This window comes from Pleurodeles waltl, chromosome 4_2 (genome assembly GCF_031143425.1).
Source record: "Pleurodeles waltl isolate 20211129_DDA chromosome 4_2, aPleWal1.hap1.20221129, whole genome shotgun sequence".
Taxonomy (NCBI): domain Eukaryota; kingdom Metazoa; phylum Chordata; class Amphibia; order Caudata; family Salamandridae; genus Pleurodeles; species Pleurodeles waltl.
In genome coordinates this window covers 109,242,166-109,264,498 of record NC_090443.1, presented here as the reverse complement: position 1 = coordinate 109,264,498, position 22,333 = coordinate 109,242,166, and the positions used below count along the sequence as shown (strand labels likewise).

The window sequence follows — 22,333 nt, the reverse complement described above, 5'->3', positions numbered from 1 at the left end:
CCTGGATCAGCACAAGGAACCAAAGAGGAAAATGTCAGAGTTCAAGTGGAGGCACTGGGAAGGATTCAGGAGGCAGAAGCAGAAAGGAGGTGCCAGGCGCACGAAGCAGAAGCTGCAAGAGAGAAGAAAGAGGAAATGTGGTATAACAGAAGCATTTCAGAAAACGAAAGCGGTCCCCAAACTAGTGTAATGGAAAATACAGACAGCTATGCCAGAAACGTGCAAACAGCATTTCAAATGTCATCATTAAGGAAAGCTTCTAGCCCCTCCAACTCAATTCTGTCCTTAATCCTACCAGGTTGTTTCTAATCCCAGCTGAATGCTTCCAGCCCATACTGCGCCAGTCCAGCCTTAATTTCTGCCACCAACTCCAGGAGCACAACTGCCTTTCAATTCTAATGTCCACGGGCACTCTGCGCTAGCAGCTCACACATTACCGCACAATCTGGTCAGGTTTGTTGCATTCATTTCTACCCTACATGATCAGGGCCCACAATTCTGCAAGCACATGGGAAATGGGCTGCCTAACAAATTTTCTTGGTTTGCCAATCCTGAGCTCGAAGGACTATACCCAATCTTTCTGACCACTTACCACTAACGTCCAAACTTTCTTATGCTACCTCAACGTCAGTTGCTTGCCCAGATACCATGGTGCCTATACCAAAATCAAAAACTGCAGCATGCTCCACAGCTAGAAGTAGCAAGGCTTGGTCCTGGGTAAAATGCTCTCCAACATTGCAAACAACGGCATTACAGGCTGTGTCAATCCATTGCTACATCCCTGAGCCAAGCACATACTCAGATGAGCGGGTCTTGCACACATTCCAGTAGTGTAGTGTATCGGCACATCAAAGAAGCACCTTTCATAGCTACCAAGTGGTTACTAGTAAGCATGAGGGACCTTTGCACACACTGATTTGGGGTTGAGGTTGACATGGCTGTTTAAAGACTGACACGGTTGTCACTATTTGTCTTGCAACACAGATAATTCACATCTCACATGCCACTCTGCTGCTCTCCATCTGCATAACTGGAGGACTCTGGCCTCCTCCACCAATCCCTCAAAAGTGACTTCTGCACTAACTCCTGGCTCTGATTCTAAAACTCCACATTAACTGGCGTGGCATCATGTTGCTCTGCTATTGCTGAATGACTGCAACCTCTGCTGGCTAAAGACTCTTACTTTTACTATTCTTGATTATCCCGTTCGCCCATCAGATAAGCTCATGTGCATACTAGACTACGGACATTGAAGTATCAAGCGTTTTCCACGTCCAATACCTACCACATCAGACAACAGTCACATAAGCCAGAGGCATTTCCAAAGGTCTTCTTTACAAGCAGCCAATTTCAAGCGATCATTTTATTTTAAAGCTTGTACGAACAGAAAACCATTGCGTGTGCACAGTCTCATTCGTACAAGCGTGTATGAAGAACACCGTACACACACATGTGGTGGTGCCTGATTTACGCAGTATTCTGAATATTTTCTGGGTATCCTGTGATATGGGGCACAAGACGTGGGGGCAATTAACACTGGAAAGCCAAACACCAGCTGGGATAGATCGGAAGTTGGCAAAGTGATTGAAGCTTTTGGCTCCTTTTTTTGTGTGCTGTGATCAAGACTGTGATCCCGACCAAATCTTTTGTACTGATATACGGCATCAGCATGCATAATTGATTCTGCTTTACTTTTTGGGCCCATCTGTGTTTCTGAATGATTCACTCGGTTGTGATTTGAGATTTTGGTCTTTCTATGGTCCTAGAATTGTCTGTCGAATTAAGAAGACTGAAATGTGTCTACCCTTTACAATGTTAGAGTTGTTGGGAGATGGACTATTGTGTCAAATAATTTCAGAATATGGGTATGGTCTTAACCGATCAATGGGTTTGTTTACCGTTCAAAACTTCTCCTATTACTACCTTCAGGTGGATCAAGGACTGAAATTATTGAGACACCTTTTATAAAAGCATTTTTGGAGGCGCAAGGAATTTATAACTTTGATGTTTTGTACATATTTATGCATCTTTGTATTTGGTTTTGTGTTGCACATACAACAGAATAGTTTAATTGTTATGCTGAGCAGTAGATAAGACACTATATGGTAGTCGTTAATGTATGTATTTGTATCCATTGGCTTTGAATGTGTTGCCACGAAGTTTCATTAAAATATGTACATGAGTAATCAAACAGAGAGAACTGCTAGACATAATCAAGTTGCAACATTAAATTGAACAAATATCGATATCGGAGGAACTCAACACAAACTTGCGCCTTATGTTTACTTTGAAAATTACTTTCTCTTTATCTACTCATTCCCAGACCATTTACCGATAGGTCGCAAGTATGGCATTTTATCAACTCCTCCATTTCTTCCCACTGGTAATGGTCATATCGGGAGTGCAAGCCTTTAAAATGAGATACTCAACTTGTGGCAGCCCCCACTTAACCATTATCTTTCTACTCTCCTTTTCCAGGATGCTTTTAACTTTTTCAAACCAAAGGAGGACAACTCTTGCCTTCACAGGGCCTTTAAAGTTTTCTGTAAACCCCGAATAACAGAAATCGTATTTGGTCAAATGGAATATAACATAGCACTCTTTGTAGATGACGTTTTCCTGATGTTAACTAATCCACTGACCACATTCCCAGCCCTACTCCACAAATTAGAGACATTCAGCCAAGTGACGGGGTTCAGAGTGAAAAAGCAAAAATCGCAGGTCCTGGGAGTCACTGTATTTTGGGAGCAATGAACAGCCCTCCAGGAAAGGTGGCCCTTCACATAGGTACACTAATATATTACTTCCCTAGGCATTCAATTCTGTTCAACAGTACAGCGTACAGCCGACCAGAACTTCACCGACCCCCTCCGCACAGCCCGTAGGGATCTGCTACAGAAAACATAAATGATGCAGGTTCTTCTCCTCCAGCCACCACGGGGTACACTTCCCATGATACAGCAGCTGATTGAGGGTTTCATTTGGAAAGGGACAAAAGCCAGAATGTCCAAGTGACAATACGCCCCACCAGAGGAAGGAGTAATAGGAATTCCCTGGTTTAAGAATTACTACACAGCCACTCAACTGTGATACTAGGTACAATGGCATTGCATGACCTCTGAGAAACACTGGTGCTTTATGGACCAGTCAGTAGCCTGCACCTATGCATGGAAGATGTCTTGTTACACAAATTGCACAGACCTTAGGGGAGTGTATAGCTCCTCAAAAAAGGGGGCCATTCTGGTGCCTGGGATGGTGCAGCCCTCACAATGTGACTGACGTCCATGTCCTCCATGATGACCTTTAAATAAGAAACCCTGAGCTCCCACTAGCCAGTGACACCAATAACTCCGTGACATGGCAGTTAATTAACTGCAAGCACACACAAGACCTCTCTGACCGGAATGGGTTGCAATCAATTAGAGAGGGATTCTGGATTACAGAGAAGAAGCAAGTGCGTTATTTGCAAATACGCCACTGAGTGCCGCAATCTACCATGAGACCTGGCTGCCCATCCACTGACCACATTTGAGAAATGGCTCATATCCAAATTTGACGACAAACATCTGGTCTCTGAGATCTATAAGCTTCTGCTAAGAACAATGCCACTGCTGTGAACAGCGGGCCAAAGAAGATGAGAAAAAGAATTAGAACACATACTCAGACACAGAATGGGGGAAATATTTCACTGCATACACACGATGGCAACGAGTCCCGCCAGTAGGCAAGCCATGATTAAGAATCACTCACTACAGATACTACAAACGCCTGAATCCACACCTGGCTCCCGAGAACGTCAAGGGGTGATGAAGGGGATGCCGCTCGATTGGCACACTCACAACCCTGTTAAGTTACTGCCCAAAGCTCCAGCCCTACAGGACAGCAGTACTTCATAAAATTACTATTCTAGGACTACCAAATACAAATTGTTACATTCTCGCTGCATTTACACTGTGGATGGAAAGCATCTCTGCCACGCTCAAGTCAAAAATAAGTTTTTTTCGAGAAAATATGGTGGCCATACATCAACTTCCTCAAACAAGAATACAGGGAACTCACATGCCCTAGATACCTACAAATGCTCCAACTTACAATCTCAGATACCACAGCTTAGCACTGTACAGTATTCCCTATATGGGACACTTGGTCATTGAGAGACACAAAACATTGATTGATTGGCTACTTGGAAAAAGGACATGAAAGACACTGGTAAACAACATAAGTAGCAGAGTGGCGTGGTGAGGATTACTTGGAGGGGGGAGGAAGGACTCCAGTTGGGACATGGGGCCTTGTTCCTCGTTTTTTCTGTCTGTTTCAGTAGCATCCTGTTTATCATGACTACAGGCCTTTGGATGTAAATGGCCCCCATTGTAACCAAATAAACAGATTTAAACCTAAAGTTTTGTGTAGCGGTCCTAAATATACCCCTAAGCATCGGGAGGTCCTGCACAGTCCTTTTAATTTAGTTGAGTGTTTCTATGAGAGTCTCCGTCCTGCAGTACTACATATACCTTTACATTATAAATGTTGTGTACAACACCATTACCACATGGTGTGGAATAGTGTCATAATCAGGAAGGGAAGCCTTAGCAGGGTACACGTTCAGGTCAGGCCGTCTTGAGGCTTGATGTGGTAGTCTCCCCATGGATCTTCCCCCCTCCACAGGCACAACAGGTTAAAAATAGGGATCCTTGGAGTGATACAGAATGTCTCGGTCAGAATCTGTGTGAAATTAATGTGAAGACTAGGGAAATGGAGGTGTGCAAGTGCATGGGCGGTGGGGCTGGGAGGTGAAGGAACCCTGGAAGTAGGAGGTAATTGTGGTTGGCTGCTGGCCTTGTCCCTAACTCTCTTTGGAGCGGGGTGACCTGGATCATAAGAGTTGTTCTCCAAATAGAAGCTTCCTTATTTTATGGATTTGGATTGGTGTCCTTGGGCGCCCCCTCTGATGAGGGCCTGGTGAGGATGTTCCACATGGACCAGTGTATGAAAATCTTCTTTGGTTTAAACTCTAGGACCTCTGGGAGAGGCAGCACTATCAGTACCTCACTTGAGTCAGACTTTAGAGTCTAGGGTTCCTTCGCTGCCGACCTGGAAGTGGGCTCGGTTGGCAGTCTTGGGAGTAAATTTCAGACCTGAGGCAGGCTTACCTGGTGTCTCAGGCTTAAGGAGACTGTGGAAGTTGGTACAGCTCATCCTTTGCCAAGGACTTGTTAGCAGTACAGTGCGACTCTCAGGGTCCAGCATTCTCAGCTACCAAAACTGCACCCAAAGCTCTGTCTTTTAAGGCTTGTCCCATGGCTCTATACCAGAATTCTTCAGGATCAGTGCTCTCTTTCGGTCGGTGGATGCTTTTGAGGTCAAACCAGATAGTGTTGATCTTTGAGCGCTTGAGGAAAGATAGAAGCCCTTGCTACGTTCTTTGTCTTGGGGTCCTTAGGCAACTGGGCACAGAACTCAACATTCTGGTGCTCTGTCTCCAAGGCCCCTGAGAACACCACCCCAGGACTCATGTTCTTTGGCCAGTGGAAGATCACTGGACCGGTTTTCTCTCCCTCTGCATTGAACATAACCTCCTGGCTAAAGATGTCCAGGGACTTGGACGACTATAGGCCCTGCATTTTGTGGTGTGCCCTACACAGCTCTCTTCCTTACCAAGGAGTCTTTTTGAAGGCATTGGAGACAGGTTTGGTGTGCTTGGAAAATGGGGTGAACGGGAGTTAAGCACAGATTACAGTCCTTCTCCAAAAACACCCTGAATAGTCAGTGGTGTCACTGACGCTGATTGTCAAAGAGGGTTCTCCTTTGTGGCGTTCTGGCTAGGTGTCCTCATTACTGGAATGCGGTTCTCAGCAGCTTGCACTGAATAAAGTCTCTACAGTTTTCTAATTGCTTGTGTTCATGTCCTACTGGCTGGTACCAAAGTTCCTGGCGAAGAAGTACTGCTGGTCCCTGAGCTGGCACTTGTATGTCCCAATACACTGAGATAAACTGAGATGGAGCCTGTCCATATGCATAGTAGGATAAGTGTGGAATCACAGTAGGCCCAGGGGCTCTGAAACAACTTTGAACAAAAATAATTGCAAACGTCCACATTAAACACCAGATGGCAGGAGCATACAAAACATAGATCTTCAGAAACACATGCTACAAACATTATTTGCTTCTAGAGTGCTCTCCGTCCACAGGAGAAAAACTGCATTGTTTGGCTATTTTCTAATGTTTCTAATGCAGTACTGCTTTGTGGCCACCATTAGGCAGCAACCTTGCTAAAAGCTTATGGATGTGCCTGACCTGAACCTGGCATCATGAGCAACTAGCAATACAAACGATAAACCCCTGCATTACTTAGTTTTGTTAAGCTAGCAGTTGCCCTTTAACCTCTCAGCTGCTGTGGTTTCCCCCCCCCCCCCACCTTCCCAGTGCCAAGCTTTTTTTTGGCTATTTGTCAGTAGTTCGCACTTAAGGTTCTATACCTTTTTTTCTACATAAGGTATCCACGCCAAATTTGTGTCCTTTTTTTCCAACATCCTAGAGATTCTAAAATTACCTAGAATTTGTGGATTCCTCTAGAGGGACGGAGAAAATAGGCAAAATATGTCTACATTTTGAGTTGAGTTTTTTTGGTGGGGGGGGGGGGGGGGGGGGGGGGTGTTTGGGATTAAGAAAAAAGTGCTCTGGATAAAAGTGTATTTTTTTCTAGAAAGGGAAACAGAGGGTGAAAGAGGTTGTAGGGATGGGTCTGTCCTCCTTATAGCCTATATAACTCTACAAAAAGGCGCAGTCAAAAGAATAACCACAAGATGGACAAGGAAAAAAGGATTTTCCTATTCAAAAAAATCACCCACCAGCGTTACCCCTTGAAGGCATGCTTCATCATTGGGTTTCTTCTCGTTCAGCTATGGAGCAGGGCGTGCTACGACCTACAGGATACGTTGGAGCACTGATGTTATTCTGGACAATGTGAGGGAGAGGAGTGGTGGGGTCTTGGGTGAGTTAAAATACCTCCCTCCTAATGGTTCCAGTGATTTAATAGACCATGTGGAGGCGGTACGATTAAAAAGGGGGCTACGGAAGTGAGGTGTGTTATGTACCTTACTTCCTGGTCTACATGTTTCAGAGTCCTACCCCTAGGCTCCTCTTCAGGACCAAGGTTGACTCCCTGGTGCCACTCCTCATCTGGCTACCACTATTGAAAGCAATGATAACATATGATTTGTGATAAGGTGCACTTTACCTAACTACTGTAGTGTTATAAGATGATACCTATAGTTTAGGATGTCCATCATTAAACCTGTGGAAAAATAAAGGAACATAGTCACATTAATAATGGACTGCTGTATGTATCTTGCTTGTGGGTGTGGTGCCACCTCTTTGCAAACTGCACCCCACTTGTGGATAAAGCACAAGTGTAGATGAAAAAAAAATATACTCTCTAGATGGACATTACAAGACTTGCGACACAAATAACACATAAAAGACACCACACAGCACACACATGGTGCATGTGTAACCTACACAATAGTAATAGGACTCTAGTATCATACTTCATCAAAGCAACACTCAATGATGTAAAAGTTGATGTTCATTTAAACTCCGCTGAGAGCCAGCAAGATTCAGACACCGGGAGGACTTAGGTACAGAGCAGGAGTATTGCTTTGATGAAGTAAGTGCCTCTTACATATTTCTGCATCGCACCACAGACCCTGCAGTCATACAATCCTAAAATCTTAAAATGTAACCGATTTCTTAGAGTGTGACTACAAGCACACACCCCACCCAGAAGATCTACGATACAAGAGTCCCATTACCATTGTGTGGGTTACGCATGCACCACTTGTGTGCTGTTTGGTGTGTTTTATGTGTTTTTGTGTCGTAGGTCTTGTATTGTCCGTCTAGAGAGTATATTTTCATGATCTACACATGTTCTGTATCCACAAGTGGGGTGCAGTATGCAAAGAGGTGGCACCACACCCACAAGCAAGATATATACAAAGATATGAATGTGACTATGTTCCTTTATTTTTTACTCAGTTTTAATAATGGACATCCTGAACCATAGGTATCATCTTATAACACCACAGTGGTTAGGTGCTGTGCTAAAATCACAATTTTCCCAGCTTTCAAGAACATGCAAGGCTAAATTTAAAAAAACTTGTTTTCTTTTAACCACAGTTTTTGCATGTTTCAGAGGAAGTGCATTTTTCCTATTTTTTGTGCTCTCAACCTACTTCCAGTTTGTGGTGGAAACCATTGTGAAACCCATGATTAATCCAGAAAAGCTATAGAATTTCAAAAAGTAGGCAAAATTCCAAATCTAGCAAAGGGTCATATGTGTAGATCATTCAAGTTTTTGCCAAACTACTGTTGAAATAAAGAGACACCGTAAAAGAGTAGGAAAAATGCCATTTGTGACACCGTTTTCATCTGTAACTTTTTGGCACAATGGTTGATTTACAAAAGCAATATACCATTACTTCCACAAGGCTGTTCTAGTTGTGGGGAAGCATTAGGGTTATAGGTTTTTCAAGAACCCAAGGCAAATAACTGGGCTGCAAGGTACAATGGGTTTTCACTGTGTACCGAGTATAGATCAATTCATATGGTGAAATATGTTGAGTGAAAAATGGGTATCAAGGATACCAATCTATTTCTGAAATGGGCACAAGATATGGAATTTAGAGCAGTTATTATTAGTGCTTCTCTGAATTTGTGGATGCCCCTACTAGTATGTGACTTAAAAAATGTATTTTTCAAAATGACTTCATGTTTTACAAACTGGCTTACCTTTGGAAGGCACAAATGCAGTGAAATCCAATTGGTAATAACAAATATCCTACTATTATATGCTCCTGCATGTCTCGTCAAAAAAATGGCACCTCACTTATGCGCATACGCCTTCAACAGAAAATAGTCCAAAATGCAACATGGATACACCACATTTTTCCACTCAAAACAGACCCAGTTTGTGCTAAGCGGGTAGCTCTGGACTTTGGGCCTTAGCTCATCCAGCACCTAAGTAAACCTAGCCAACCTGTACATTGGGACTCCTACTGACCTTGGTTTTATCTGTTCCTGTCACTAGCCCCAACCACACAAGTGGTGCAGCGTTTTTATCAGCGCAAGTGGGGCTATGCTGGGCGTTAGGAATTTTGTGGATACCGGACGTTTATATGACAAATGTGCGATTCCATGCAAAGATGGAGGTTTGCAGGGCATTATAAGAAAATCTCATGGGATTCACCCAAGGAACACCACCCAGGAATCCCTTGGCTACTTTTAAAAAATGTCTGTAGTTGGCAGGTTTCATGGGTGGTGGCAGAGGGTGGCCCCTAAATTCCGCAGCTAAACCTGTTGCTGATCTCTCCATGTAGCAGTTTAAGGCCTTTTGTGTAAAGGTTTCTTGGCCCACCCACACAAGTGAGGTACCACTTAACAGGAGGTTTGTTGAGATGCTGTGGTAGGAAATCTGTGGCTCTTCACAGATTCCAGAAGTTTTCCTCAGACATGTGAGGAAAAGGTGTGTGGCCAGCGTTTGAGGTTTGCAGGTAATTGTGGGTAAGAACATGGTGTGGGATGCATGCAAAGCACACTACCCTGGACTCTCCCAGATTTCTAGTTTTTTTTTTCTGGTTCTGGTAAGTTTTTCCAAGTGGCAGCCTACCCAAGCCAAAAAAGTGCAGCTGTTCACCATTCAAGGGAGATGATACAGGGAATTAGGCAAACTCTCCTGGCCCAATTGTAAAAACAAAACACAAAATAGTCAATGTCCTCTTGCTTGCCATTCGGATGGGATGATTTAGTCTGCAGGGGAGCAGAGCAGAAAGACTGCTGAGGTCTGTTAGGCTGGGAAAGACCGACTCCATGCTAGGATGGGGACGATCTACCCCATTATTTTATTTTAAAAAATCTATTGCTGCTGTATAGTAGGCTTTCTGCACCACCAGCTGGGGTTCAGATTGGAGGTAATTACTTCATCTGCCCTTGTTTTTGTTGGGGGGGGGGGGTTGAAAGACTGTTACCCCATTTACTTGTGGCAGGGAAATTGCCATGCCATGCTGGGAAGCCCCCACCCCTATATCTGAAAAAATAATCCCTGGCTTCTGGGGGGTCAGAAGGACTGTTTCCCCTTTTTTGAGGGATTGGGGGCATGCCCATGCTGGCCTGCCTCACCCCTACAATACTAAAAAAAAGTTAGTAATCCCTGCTGTCTAGTTGGATTCCCCCAAGGGGAAGAGGAGCAAAAAGACTTAATATATAAAAACACACAAGAAGGGAGTGCAAGCCCTTGTCGAAGGGGCCACTCCATTCCCTGGTGTCTAGTGGGTGGATCCGTGCCTGGGGATCGCTCTCCTGTGGCGATCCCAAAGCAGGGATAAAATGGGCAGACGTACCATTAGAATGTGGAGATTCTCTCCTTTCCATTGATACTTCTCCCATAAGAATCAGTGCTTGAGGGGCTGACATACACCCCCCGACCACTGATTCAGTGAAAGTGAAACAAGCCCTTCGGCTACCAAAGTGATTAAGGTCCTACTTTGAGCGTTTAGGTACTAAACCTATTTTTCTCAATGGACAATGTGTTAAACACCAGCACAAAAAACAGCACCAGACAGGAAGGAGAGTGAAATATACTAGGCTGAATCAGGCTCTCTTGCTGCCATAAACACTGCAATTCCTGCTGCACTAGTAGATCTATTATTTCACATTATACAGATGCCAACTGACATTACAAAAATACCACCAGCATGGCCAAGCACAAAATACAAACATACACACTGAAATCTCCAGGTGTGAAAGAAGTCTACAGTGAATATCCTGCAAAGACATATGAGTACCTTGCCAGTGAAGCTCTCTGCTCAGTCATGCCTTTTAATCATCTATCTGCATGTAAAATCCAGAACCTTCCCTTTTAACAAAATCAAAGGTGGTCATATCCTCACTTTAGTACAGTTCTCACACATTTTCATTTAGCAGCACCCAGTAAGGAATTGAAAGAATAATATTGGATAGGAGGGGTGGGGGGGAGATTTCCAGGCGGTTTTAAAAGGGTGAAAGCTAAAATAACATCAGCTTTGCCTTAGAAAACGGAGCGTCCAACATGTGTGAGTTTTTGTATGCGTAGTGAGCCATGTGAAACAGCACCATAAAAGCAAAAATAAAAAAGATATATAATCAGTTTATGAAAATGAAAATAATGGGTGTACTAGACTTCAAATTGAAATGGAAATAAAGAAGAACTTTGTCATATCACTGGCCTGTTCCTCTGCTAAAAGTTGCAACTATACGCATTATCAAACAAATGTCAGGACTTTTGTACATCATGACTGGAATACACAACCATACCTGGCAGCAATAGTTGTGGGGCACACAACAGCAGGGCTTACAGAAAGGAATGTTTGAAAAGTGAGAACTAAAGAGCTTAGGCTTCAGCAGAGCCTTGCTCTGCGATTCATTTAAAGAAAGGAACATTTTTCAAATGTATTGAACATTCATTATCAACAGACACACGGGCCTGGAGAAAGGGGGTATTGGGTTATGTTTAACCTTTTTTTGCACTTAGAACCTGAAAATGAACCACATATCTGAGTTGCTCATAAGCACGATAAAAAAAATTACGATGCTACTGACTCCTTTAAATGCCTTGCTTCAGACATCTCAGTTAGTCCTTGAACTCAAATAGTCAGCCCTGGGATCGGTTCAAAGACCACAGCTACCTCTAAGCCGCCTCCAAAGAGCCCGCAGAAATAGTCATCTCACTATCAGGGGCCGTTAGCTGTCTCTCTGACACACTCAGGTTGTCATTCAATTTCCTATAGCACTTGGGCTCACAGACCCTGGTGTCGTTCAAACTCCCAGCATATATTCAGTTACCATTAGCAGGTTCTTTGAGACCCTTAGCTGGCATTCTGACAAACAAACTGATCTATACATAGCGCCAGCTGGCCATCCAAAGACCTTTACACCCATGTAGTCCTTTGGCAAACCAGAGATTCTTTTGAAAGCAAAGACTGTTGGTCTGCCTTTAGAAACTCCAACATATACTTTGTGTCGGGTAGATCCTGAAGACAATCTGTCTTCATTTAGATTCTCCCACAAGTCTGTTAAACACCCAAAGCCAACCCTCAAAAAATCAGAAACCTTCACCTTGCCGTAAGTAACCACCCATCGTCTGCCTTTTCTGACTTTTGGCGCCCCTAGGGATTTAGCATACTGTCAGAAAACACTAGTATGTCTACAGTGTTATTCAGCCTACCCTTGCTTATCTCCTTGCTGGTCCTTAGAGATTCTCAGTTAGCCTGTAGATAGACACTTCTAGCAAGCCCTCAAAACCCTTAGAAAATCTTGGATCCTCAGTTGGCCTTCAGACAGCCACAAATGGTCCATATACACCCTCAATAAGTTTCAGAGACATGCAGGTAGCCCTCCAACTCTATCATCATACCTTGTAAGGCCCACAACGTTTTAGCAGGCAACTCCTGCTGATCCCTGAACAACCCAGATGTCTCCCAAGGACCTTTTCTATGCCCTAAGACAATGCCAGCAGGTCATAAAAACTGTTTAGAGTTAGGTGTCTGATGACAATTCAAACACCTCTGGCTCACCCTCAAATTCTCCAGATAGGCTATTATTCATCCACAGCATACTCTCTGAGATCTTAAGGCTGGAGCTTTGTTTGCAATACATTCCACATTTTGCTAAGAAAATGTACCATATTAGACAACTCCTTAGGAACAAGAACAAATGTGTGGATGTTCAGAGTGTTAACAAGTCTATGGCAAATGTTGCCTAGTTAAAAGCTTTTGACCTTGAAACTCATTGCATTATCAACACTGATGCAAGTAATAAGGGTTTGGAGCCTGCGTTAACGCAAATTGGAGATGGTGGGGAAGAATGTTTAACTACATATGCCTGTAGGTCTAATTCCCCAATTAAGAGAAATATTTGGTCCTTGAGAAGAAATCATTTCAGAGCTTTTATGTGCAGTAAATCTTTTGCGATTAGATGTGGGCATAAACCTTTAGCAAAGATACTTACTACTGAAAGTACTGTGAATGTGTCTTCCAGGTTGGCAAAACTATCTGTCAAATTACAGGATTAAGGAAGTAAGTATTTAGAGGTGAGTGATGGATCTTCTCCATAAGGCACAATGTCTTTGCATAATGAGACTCCTCCATTAATTGTTGATGCTCCGCAGGTTGACTACCCACTTAGGCATAGTTTTGTGCATAAATGGGATAGGATACCTCCTATGTGGATGAAGGATTATTCAAATGATTACATTTCTATTTGGAAATTTGTGTTATTCATTATTATATTCTAGCTTTTTTTTTTTTTAATCTTCAATATGATTTCTTAAAGTTTTTGTCTAGTGCGGAGTATTGTTTATATTCTTGTTTTGTATATGGGTATTTGATTTTAGTGTACTGGGGGCTGTTATGGTGGTTCCTACATTAGCTTACATTCCATGCTGATGTAATATAATGTGAGCAAAGATCCAAGACATTTGGAGTGGGATATGGTTATGTCTGTTTGGTATGGATTAAACTATATATTGTCAACCTGTGACCAGCCCTCGGAGATCGGGAATGTAAACAACTCCGGTGTGCTCTCAGACACCTTCGGCGTTTCATTAGAATCCATTAGCGTGCGCTCAGACTCTCAGACCACCCTGTCCTCATCCTTGAACACTCCATACTTTAGACACCTCATTTTGGTATTTATACCCACGTTCTGTTTAAAAAAAAAAAAAAAAAAAGGATATATGGGATTGAGTCAGGAAGGGGGTTGCAACTAGTTAGATAACAAGAGCATAAACATTAACTGCTGGTGTGCTGCTTTACCATACTGATCATTTGATCAAATTGTATTAATTGACGTTTACATTTAGGTGTAAGTTGTGCCGTTTCCTTAATACACATGAATTACACGTGTATAAAGAGAACAGCAGACTTCTTTTGTCACTTGTAAAGAAGAGTACAAGGCATTTGGGGGAGGAAAAGAAAGTGTTGAGGTAAAAATAAATTACCCAAGCAAGTTAGGTGACCCCATGCCACTTCAAACCTAGCCTGGACAGTCTATTTCATAGCCCCCAGTCCACCACTTGGCATAAGGAGTCTATCAAGATTCCTTGCTTATGTAACACTACTTTCTAAGATAATGACAGTTGCATAACTCCAAAGAAATAAGACAAAAAACAACAACAACTATGGGGATAATTTAATTGTAGACTTAATGGTTTTATAAACAAAAAATCTATGTTTGCTATAACAAACCAAGAATGCAGTGACAACACAAACTGTTAGAGGGCAAGCACACACTAAAGTTCTACATTTCCAACACTTGGCAATCACAACAGCTTTCCACCATTGTAAAGGGAATGGACTCTAAGTAGGCACATAAACATTGAAACTGGATCAATAGAATCTGAGGATTAGTAACATGCTTCACCAGTAAAACTCTGCTCCAGTTTAGGAATAGACAAATATCAGTTGCCAAACTGACCTTGATTACTTTCGGAGGAGTGATCTCTGGCTGGCAGGTCTCCAGAAAAGAAGGGTTTTGTGGGTCTGAACCTGGAGACTTCAGCTGTTCACCTTTGCTTGTGCCTTTAAACAAAAAAATTATAAATGCACTTGGTTAACACGACTTCTAGAAATGGAGCAGAACAGACGGTATTTTCTATTCCATGCACTACTCAATCATGATACCACCCAGACACAAGTCATGTCTGATTAATACTAGATGGAGACAGCACAAGTGGGAAGCGCTGGTTAGGCCAGGTTCACACTGGAGAATGCGCAGGTACCAAAAGGCATTGAAGTGGAGCTGAAATGCACAGATTGCATCAGCTGAATACTACCCATGGAGTGCTGCAGATCAGGGCAATAACTGCGTATTCACTGCAGGAGAGTCCGGGCCACAAGGACGAGCTGTAAGTAAGGGATGCACATGGTGAATTAAATAACACTAACATTATTGGTGTATAAATCAAAGTGTTAAGAGATAGAGAGCTAGGTGAATCCAAGCCACCACAGTGAAAAGGAACATACCTGTATTACGCTAAGAGGGCAAGGTGGAGGGCAGATGTGAATCGTGCAGGATTCCCCCTCCGTCCAACACACAATTTGCAGCACACCAAAACACTCTCCTCGCAACCCCTCTTGTACTTGCCCCTATTCTACCTAATTTCGCCAGTGTGACAAGCAGCATCCACCAGTTACCCTCTCCCACACCTGCCTTGCCAGAAAAATACACTACAGTGTCAATTTACCCATGACTGCATCATAAAAATGCCCTGGTGCCTTGGGAAGGGGATGGTGGTTACTTCATCTCCGCACAGGCGTGCAGCTCACTTTATGAAACTTTTACAGAGCTTTTTGTGAACAGGTGAGAGGAGGAATGGAGACTAAGATGAGTAAAAATTAAGGGGGTGAAGGCAAAGAAATTAGACTTGTAAGAGGAAAATACATCAATGTATGCTTCCAAGATGTCAGGGCTCGCCAAAGGATTATACTTGTTGTAAAGGAAACTTGGATTTTAAATACTTGGACGTACATGGATGTTGCATTTCTGGCAGGGAGATAAGTGATGGGTAGTACGCAGAAAACTAGAGAGGCAAGAAATAAAAACATCCAAGAAGAAGGAAGAATGGGATTCAAAGAACTAATGAAGGCTTTTGTGAACTAGTAGAGGGGATTTCCAGACAGGAGGGTCTCATGAGTATACTGAGAGGCTAAAGGTTGTCTAAGGTGTGAACTAAGGGCAGACAATCCAGACAGAGGCTGGTAGGGTTAGAGACTGGGTACTAAATATGTGTCGGATGATTGGATTGCACCTACCCAGGGATACAAAAGTCAATGAAAGGCAATGGCTTATACTTGAAGACACTTACTATTGTGATCGGTAGCATTCCTACAAGCAGACGGGCCATTCTCCAATACAAAGACCTGTAAAATGAAAAAAAAAAATCACGCTATTTTCCAAAGGGTTATTTTTGCAGGGGATATTCTACCCGAGCAACAATCAGAAGGTACAAACACACACCCAACCCTGCCGAAACTAGGTTGATGCTCTCCTCAACCACATATTGTCCTGAACTAAACAACAGAGAAGAATCATGTGACTCAGTGGTAAGTCTGGATAAGCTGCTGGTGTGTACTCACACCAGGTGTCAACAAGCTAACTCACTTCATGCAAAAGCACTTGCCCTCGCTTGCTTTTTTCCTTGAACTGCTGATATATATTCTTTCACATACACGTGCACTGTATGCAAAAAGGTGTATCAGTCCTTTTGCATTGTGTATATGGTTGTTTTACCACCTGCACATTATTTAAAAGGGGCTCCATACCAACAGCATTTCCCAAGTTCCACTAGGAGCTAACAGGTTTATTTTGCTCTTTTAAAGGGGAGAAAGGCATTATTTTCACCATTCTTAAACACGGTTACGGTTTAGGCCTGTTGAATTCAGATTAAAGTACTTTTTTTGTCTTCTCACGCAGACTGCAAAATGGTTCTCACCCAGCACACATGGGGTTTAAACTATTTTTCCATATCCCCAATAGTGAACACATATCACCGTATCATACAGGTGTAAAAGTATTTCACGGTGTTGCACTGGCTATACTGATGCTCTTCCACCATGTTACACTGAATATTAGGGGGCTTTTTTGCAAACTTACATCAGATATAAAGATGCAATTTTGCCTTCTCTATTATGGTCAAAACTGCTCGGGTACAAAGGGGCTTTTGAATCAATTTAAAGGGAAGGCAGGAATTTTCATCCACTGCCACCAGAACCCATGAGGTATTATGGCCTTTCTCAACCAGAGTAAAGGGCGTTTTCTGCCCTGTAACATTGGATGTGAATGGACTTGTCCTCCCCTCTGCCAGCAAAAAGAAGCTCTTTCAACTAACTTTACTCTACTCAAAAGGGGTTTGTCAAGTACTAAATGTCAGGCAACAACTTTAATGTAAAGTAGCACTAGGTTGCAAATGGACTTTTACAAGCATGTGAGTGGCCCAGTAGTTGAGCCCAACCTAAAGGAGTAAAAACAGTCTCAATAGATCATCCACATGCTAAGACTATAAGATGTCACAGATACACTAATGATCTTTCTCCATTTTAATAAATCCCGATTTTAATTTATTGTAACAGATGTCGCCCAGGTGTTCATTCGTTTCTCAGGACGGTGCATGACTACTTACATAATGTGTATAGACCAGCAAATTCTTATTTTTTTCCCTTTGAGAAATCGGAAGTATAGACTGGGGATCTATTTGCAGGTTATAGTACACCACCGACTAACAGAGAACCATATCACAATACAACATAATTCAAATCACAAGATGGCATTCTTTTGCTGATAACGAAATACCGAGCCTCTTGAGCTCAAAGGCCTAATGGTTTGCCTATCAATATTATTAAACATGATCCTAAACTCCACTGATGTCTTTTATACTGGCTATTTTCTAAAGTTTTGAATCCTGGTGCAATATCTCTAATGAAAGGACCCAAATCATTACAGACTGGCTCTTGGATTGCGACGGCAAGACTGTCACAAGCGGACTAAATGGGCAAATGAGAAAAAAATATATATATTAAACTGGGTTGCACTTAACAAAAATATTGAAAAACAAGTGTCCATTCATCTAGACTCTAGGGTGCTGAGGTGGGTGATTAAGGTCTGCAATCTAAGAACTAATGGAAAACGCAGGGAGGTCCAGGAGGAAAAACAGAACCAGTGTTGGTCCTCCCTAAGGACAGGCCACTAGCAAGTAGAATAAATAGGGTCCCATTAGAGCCAGGCAAGTTAATTTACTTTAATCTTCAACAGGCGGCAAATACCTGCAAGACGGAACAAGAGTAACTATGAAAGTAACAAGAATTATTTTCATCTGTCCACCTTCAGCTCAACAAGAACAGCGACATGCAATATAGACAACAGCCCGCACCACATGTGACTTCTCAATGCATGACCACATAACTAAAGATCTTCTAAGACCAACAAAAACATACACGTGCTGAACAAAGTGCAAGATCACCTCTCTGCAAGGCATACTACACAAGATGAAGACCAGAATGGCGAAATCAGCAAAAGACAGAAGCTTGATGGACGCACTGCTGATGTTGAGGAACAGCGCCCAGATGTCCTTAGGGATGATAGTGCTGCGCTTTACAAATGCTATGATTGCTTGAACAACGTTGCTGGACAGAAGCAACGCAAATATTCGTTATACATTAATTTCTGAGTCATTTCCAGTACAACCCAAAACTGAATCCTAACACCTCAAAAAGGCTGCTAGACCATAAACAATACGATCTTGCGGATGACTTCCATCACTGATGTGTAACAGCTGAATAATGCAATTCTGTGCTTACACACTTCAAAGGGATATGTGATGGCATACGGGAGACAACATTTAATGGAACTAAGAATCAAAACAAAGCCACAGCTGTTAAGAGGACAGTGCCTAAAATTTCATACCTAAAAAATCTGTAGCAGAGCCGGTGCCAAGATATTTTGTTTTTTTAAAGAATGCAACAGAATTCATATCATAATTCACTTATATTGAAAGAACACATTGCTGCAGTTTAAGAAGAAATTTAATAGATGGAGTCATCACTGTAGTGTCTAGCCAGACTGGAAGCTGTGCATGGAAGGTAGCACAGAGACTGGAAAGGGAGAAGACCACACATCTGAGGAAGTGCAAACCAAATGACTCACAACTGGGACTTGAAAAAAGTCCAGCCCAAGGGGCTCCAAGAAGCACAGTTGATCGTCGAGGCTTGGTGAGGCTCTGAAGAACATGGGTAGCCCTCTATTTAATACATATGTAATGGTTCATGTTTTAGTTGACTTCTTTCTTATCCGTACTGATTTCTTACTATCATATCGTGCACAGTGAGTTTAAACTGGTACATAAGTTCTGATATTACAATATACTAAATCTTATTCTATACACAGAAAGTGTTGCTATTTTCAATAAGCAGTGTAAAAAATATTAAATGTTTCATACCAATAGCTAGTTCAATATCACGCTTTAGTGGAAATTGTAACCAAACAGAAAAGGCTTTGCAAGAACACATTCAAATAGTTGCGGCCTCCAAAGGAGGATGAAAGGTACTAGTAAGATTTTTTTATTGCATCAGGACAGAACACTGGAAAACTGTTTCCTAAAAGATCCATTCTCATTTCCTTCCATAAAACAAGGAAAGATTAAGGATATTAAAGATGCCTCATACGTCAGTTTTTTGTTAGGTTAATTGCGATCCCTGTCACCATCAGCACATCTCACCTTATCCAGATCACCAAAAAGGAGAGATCCTTCGGAGCCCTGCTGCACGTTGTCCCTGTAAAGTTGCACATCACCAGAGCCTGGCGATGCGCTCTCCTTGGAAGGCTGAATAGAAGAGGAGTCCACTGGCACATGCTCCTTGTAAGTTAGGGAGTTTGAAGGGCTCAGCAGAGCACACTCCTCAGATAACATGAGGCTGTCTGATCTCTGTGGCACATTTGCTTGGGACTGAGTTTTGCTCTGTGATTGCAGTGACATACCCTCTTGTAATAGCAAGGTACCTGCAACCCTCTGCGACACATCCTGAAGCGGTGTACTGCCCAGAAATCCAGACCCCATTTTCTCTTTGGGTGGCGGGGAGCTCACATTCTGGGGCATGTCTTTCTCTTGGAGAGACAATGAGTTCACGGACTCAGGCACAGTAATTTCTTGAGATTGTGTTGCATCTTTTAGCTTGAGTGACACACTGTCTTTGGAGGATGGTGAACCAGCAGAGCCTGGAACACTCACATTTGAAGGTGAGCTGGCCACAGACTCTGGCAGCAAATTGTCCTGGGATGGTGGTGTGCTTGGACTGATGCTCACTTGTAACGGTGAAGAAGCCACGGACCCTTCCAGTGGAGGGTCTTCAGAAGGAGGGGTGCCAGTAGGCTCAGGAGGTACATTTTCCTTTTGTTGCAGCTTGTGGCTCCGAATACAGTTGCTGCTGCTTCGAAGGTCATTCTACGGAAGATCAAGAACATGTGTAAAAGTAACTCCCACCCCATTCGTCTGTCGGCCGAGGCTCCCTACCCAACACACATCAAATGGCAATCCCCAAAAACTCAAACAATATGCATAAGATGTGCTCTATATAATGCGCGTAAACTATCAGGGTGACTGACTTGCGTTGTCTTTTCTCTAGATATAGAAATGGTATCACATAATAAACCTCTGTTCGTATAGAAAGAAGAGCATGAAATAGAGCTTCTTTTTACAATAAGAATGACAAAAAAATGAAGCTGTGGGAGCACAATGAAGAGAGCCAGTTTTACAGAAGGGAAAAAAGACGAGGACAGAGCTTGAACAGTGCAGAACAGTGCAAATTAATGCTCCATTTATGAAGAAACGAGAGCATAGGATGGAAATCCAATAGTTTAGAAATGTGTTTATGGAATACAGCTCTACTGTAGAAAAATGAGAGCTCGTGATACAGCTCTGCATGCACAGAAATGGAAGGAGAGGACAAAGGTTTGCCGGTGTAGAGACTGGAGCAAAGAATAGACCTTCATTAGTTGAGAAGAGACAGCCCAGGGTAGAGGTCCAATGGTTCATAGAAGGCAGAGCATAGGACAGAGCTTTTAGAGCGCAGAACTAAGGGTGTAGAATACAAGGCCAATGGCACAGAATGAATAACAAAAAAAGATCGTTACTGCCAAAGAAATGAGAGAAAGGAAACAAGCTCCACTAGTACAAAAATGTGGGCCTCAGAAGCCACAGGAAAAGCCTACTTTGTAAAGATGGTAAATCACACAATTCTGTTAAAGAAAAACAGGAGCGCTGGGAAGAGCTCTACAGACACAGAAATTCAAGTATATAAAGAGCATGAAACAGGTTAAAGAGCACAACAGAGTTCAGCCAGTAAAACAAGAAAAGAGGTCTAACGGCACAGAAAGACTTCGAAGTGACCTACTAGCAAACACACAGTAGCACGGGACAGCAAGTTCAACACGTTATAAGAATTCCACTAGTGCGCCTTGGAACATTCTACAGAATCAGAAGAAAATCAAGTAAACAGCAACAATGACAGCATAAAAGGTAAACCAGAAGGTTAAGTAACCAACAAATAGTGGAGTCATTGGGATAGTCAAGGAAGCAAATTGTGCATGTGGGCCAAAATTCTCTTGATATACACAGGTGAACACATAACATCACACAGGAATAAATAAGAATACAAGATGATGCATGACTAAGCAATGGGCAAGAGAGACATTCAAAGACAACGAGATTAAGAATTTGTGTACAGGGAAAAAGGCACACTGGCTCCTCAAAAGAAGTGAAGACCTCACTCTTCGTTATGAGACAGGCTACTCATATTTGTGCAATCAGGCTCCCATGGCCAGAAAAGCAGGTTGACCAGTATTCTGCCTTCCTACTCATGGGCCTGGAATCTCCCAGCCTATGGTAGAAAGATGGGCGTTGCCTTAAAGAAAATATACATACCTTTAAACACACAAGAGACACCAATGAACATGAGCTGTACGGGGAGCGTACCCTGCTCCAAAGCTTGGGAAGTGTTGTCTGCTCCCCCTGCTGTGCTGCAGGGGCCAGGGTGGGCCAAAATGTCGTCATGCCCTTGGCCTCTACAGAGTTTCACTGGATGCAAGTCCACACCTCGTGAAATCGGTCCTGAAAATGCTGGGTCCAGGTTTTGTGGTCATCAAGCTACTCAGAATGGCAACTGGCGGAATTATACCTTAAGTCAGCACTTTGGGAGGAAAACAGCAGTCCGCAATGAGGGCTGAAGTCTCCTATCATAGTACTCCAGACAATGCATGCTTTCAAGATACAACACATACAAGCATCCAACAAAACATCTTTCATAAATCCAACACCAAAAAGTCTACTACATTAGCAGCTTGCACATTGTCCAAATCAGAACCAGAAACCACATTATGCCACCCAAACATTATATAACGTTTTCAACTGAAACTGGGGAACACATCACTCACAAAGCCATACAGCAGGCTCCCATATTGGTAGTTTGTCGTCTAGCCACTCAGACACCAAAAACAAAACAGCAAATCACACATACCTTCGGAGGCTATTCACAAATACGAACATCAAAGATAGTGCACACACAGAACTCAAACTGAATAGCAAAAGCACATCGGACCCAAGTCAGACTGGTGTAGCCACACAATCAACAGCATGCTCAAACTATCTCTGGCAGCAGAAGGGTGAAGTTTCTAATTTACGATAAGAGTAATCGGTCAGCACAACACTGAGCCACACCTCTCTGGCACCAATGCCAAGACACTGACCTAATATAGA

The 22,333-nt window shown here is 42.8% G+C and overlaps 1 protein-coding gene across 4 annotated transcripts in view; it reads right to left on the bottom strand.

The window, feature by feature from the left end:
- Window positions 1-22,333, bottom strand: part of LIMA1 (LIM domain and actin binding 1) — a 183,512-nt gene that overhangs the window by 5,289 nt on the left and 155,890 nt on the right. For 3 of the 4 annotated variants that reach the window (XM_069230875.1, XM_069230876.1, XM_069230874.1), the window contains 3 exons: window positions 19,301-20,023; window positions 15,896-15,950; window positions 14,506-14,609 (listed from right to left, as the gene is read on the bottom strand). In XM_069230875.1, coding sequence (XP_069086976.1) covers window positions 14,506-14,609; window positions 15,896-15,950; window positions 19,301-20,023 — 882 coding nt within the window. The remainder of the gene's footprint in view (window positions 1-14,505; window positions 14,610-15,895; window positions 15,951-19,300; window positions 20,024-22,333) is intronic. The other variant, XM_069230877.1, reaches the window with a different exon arrangement.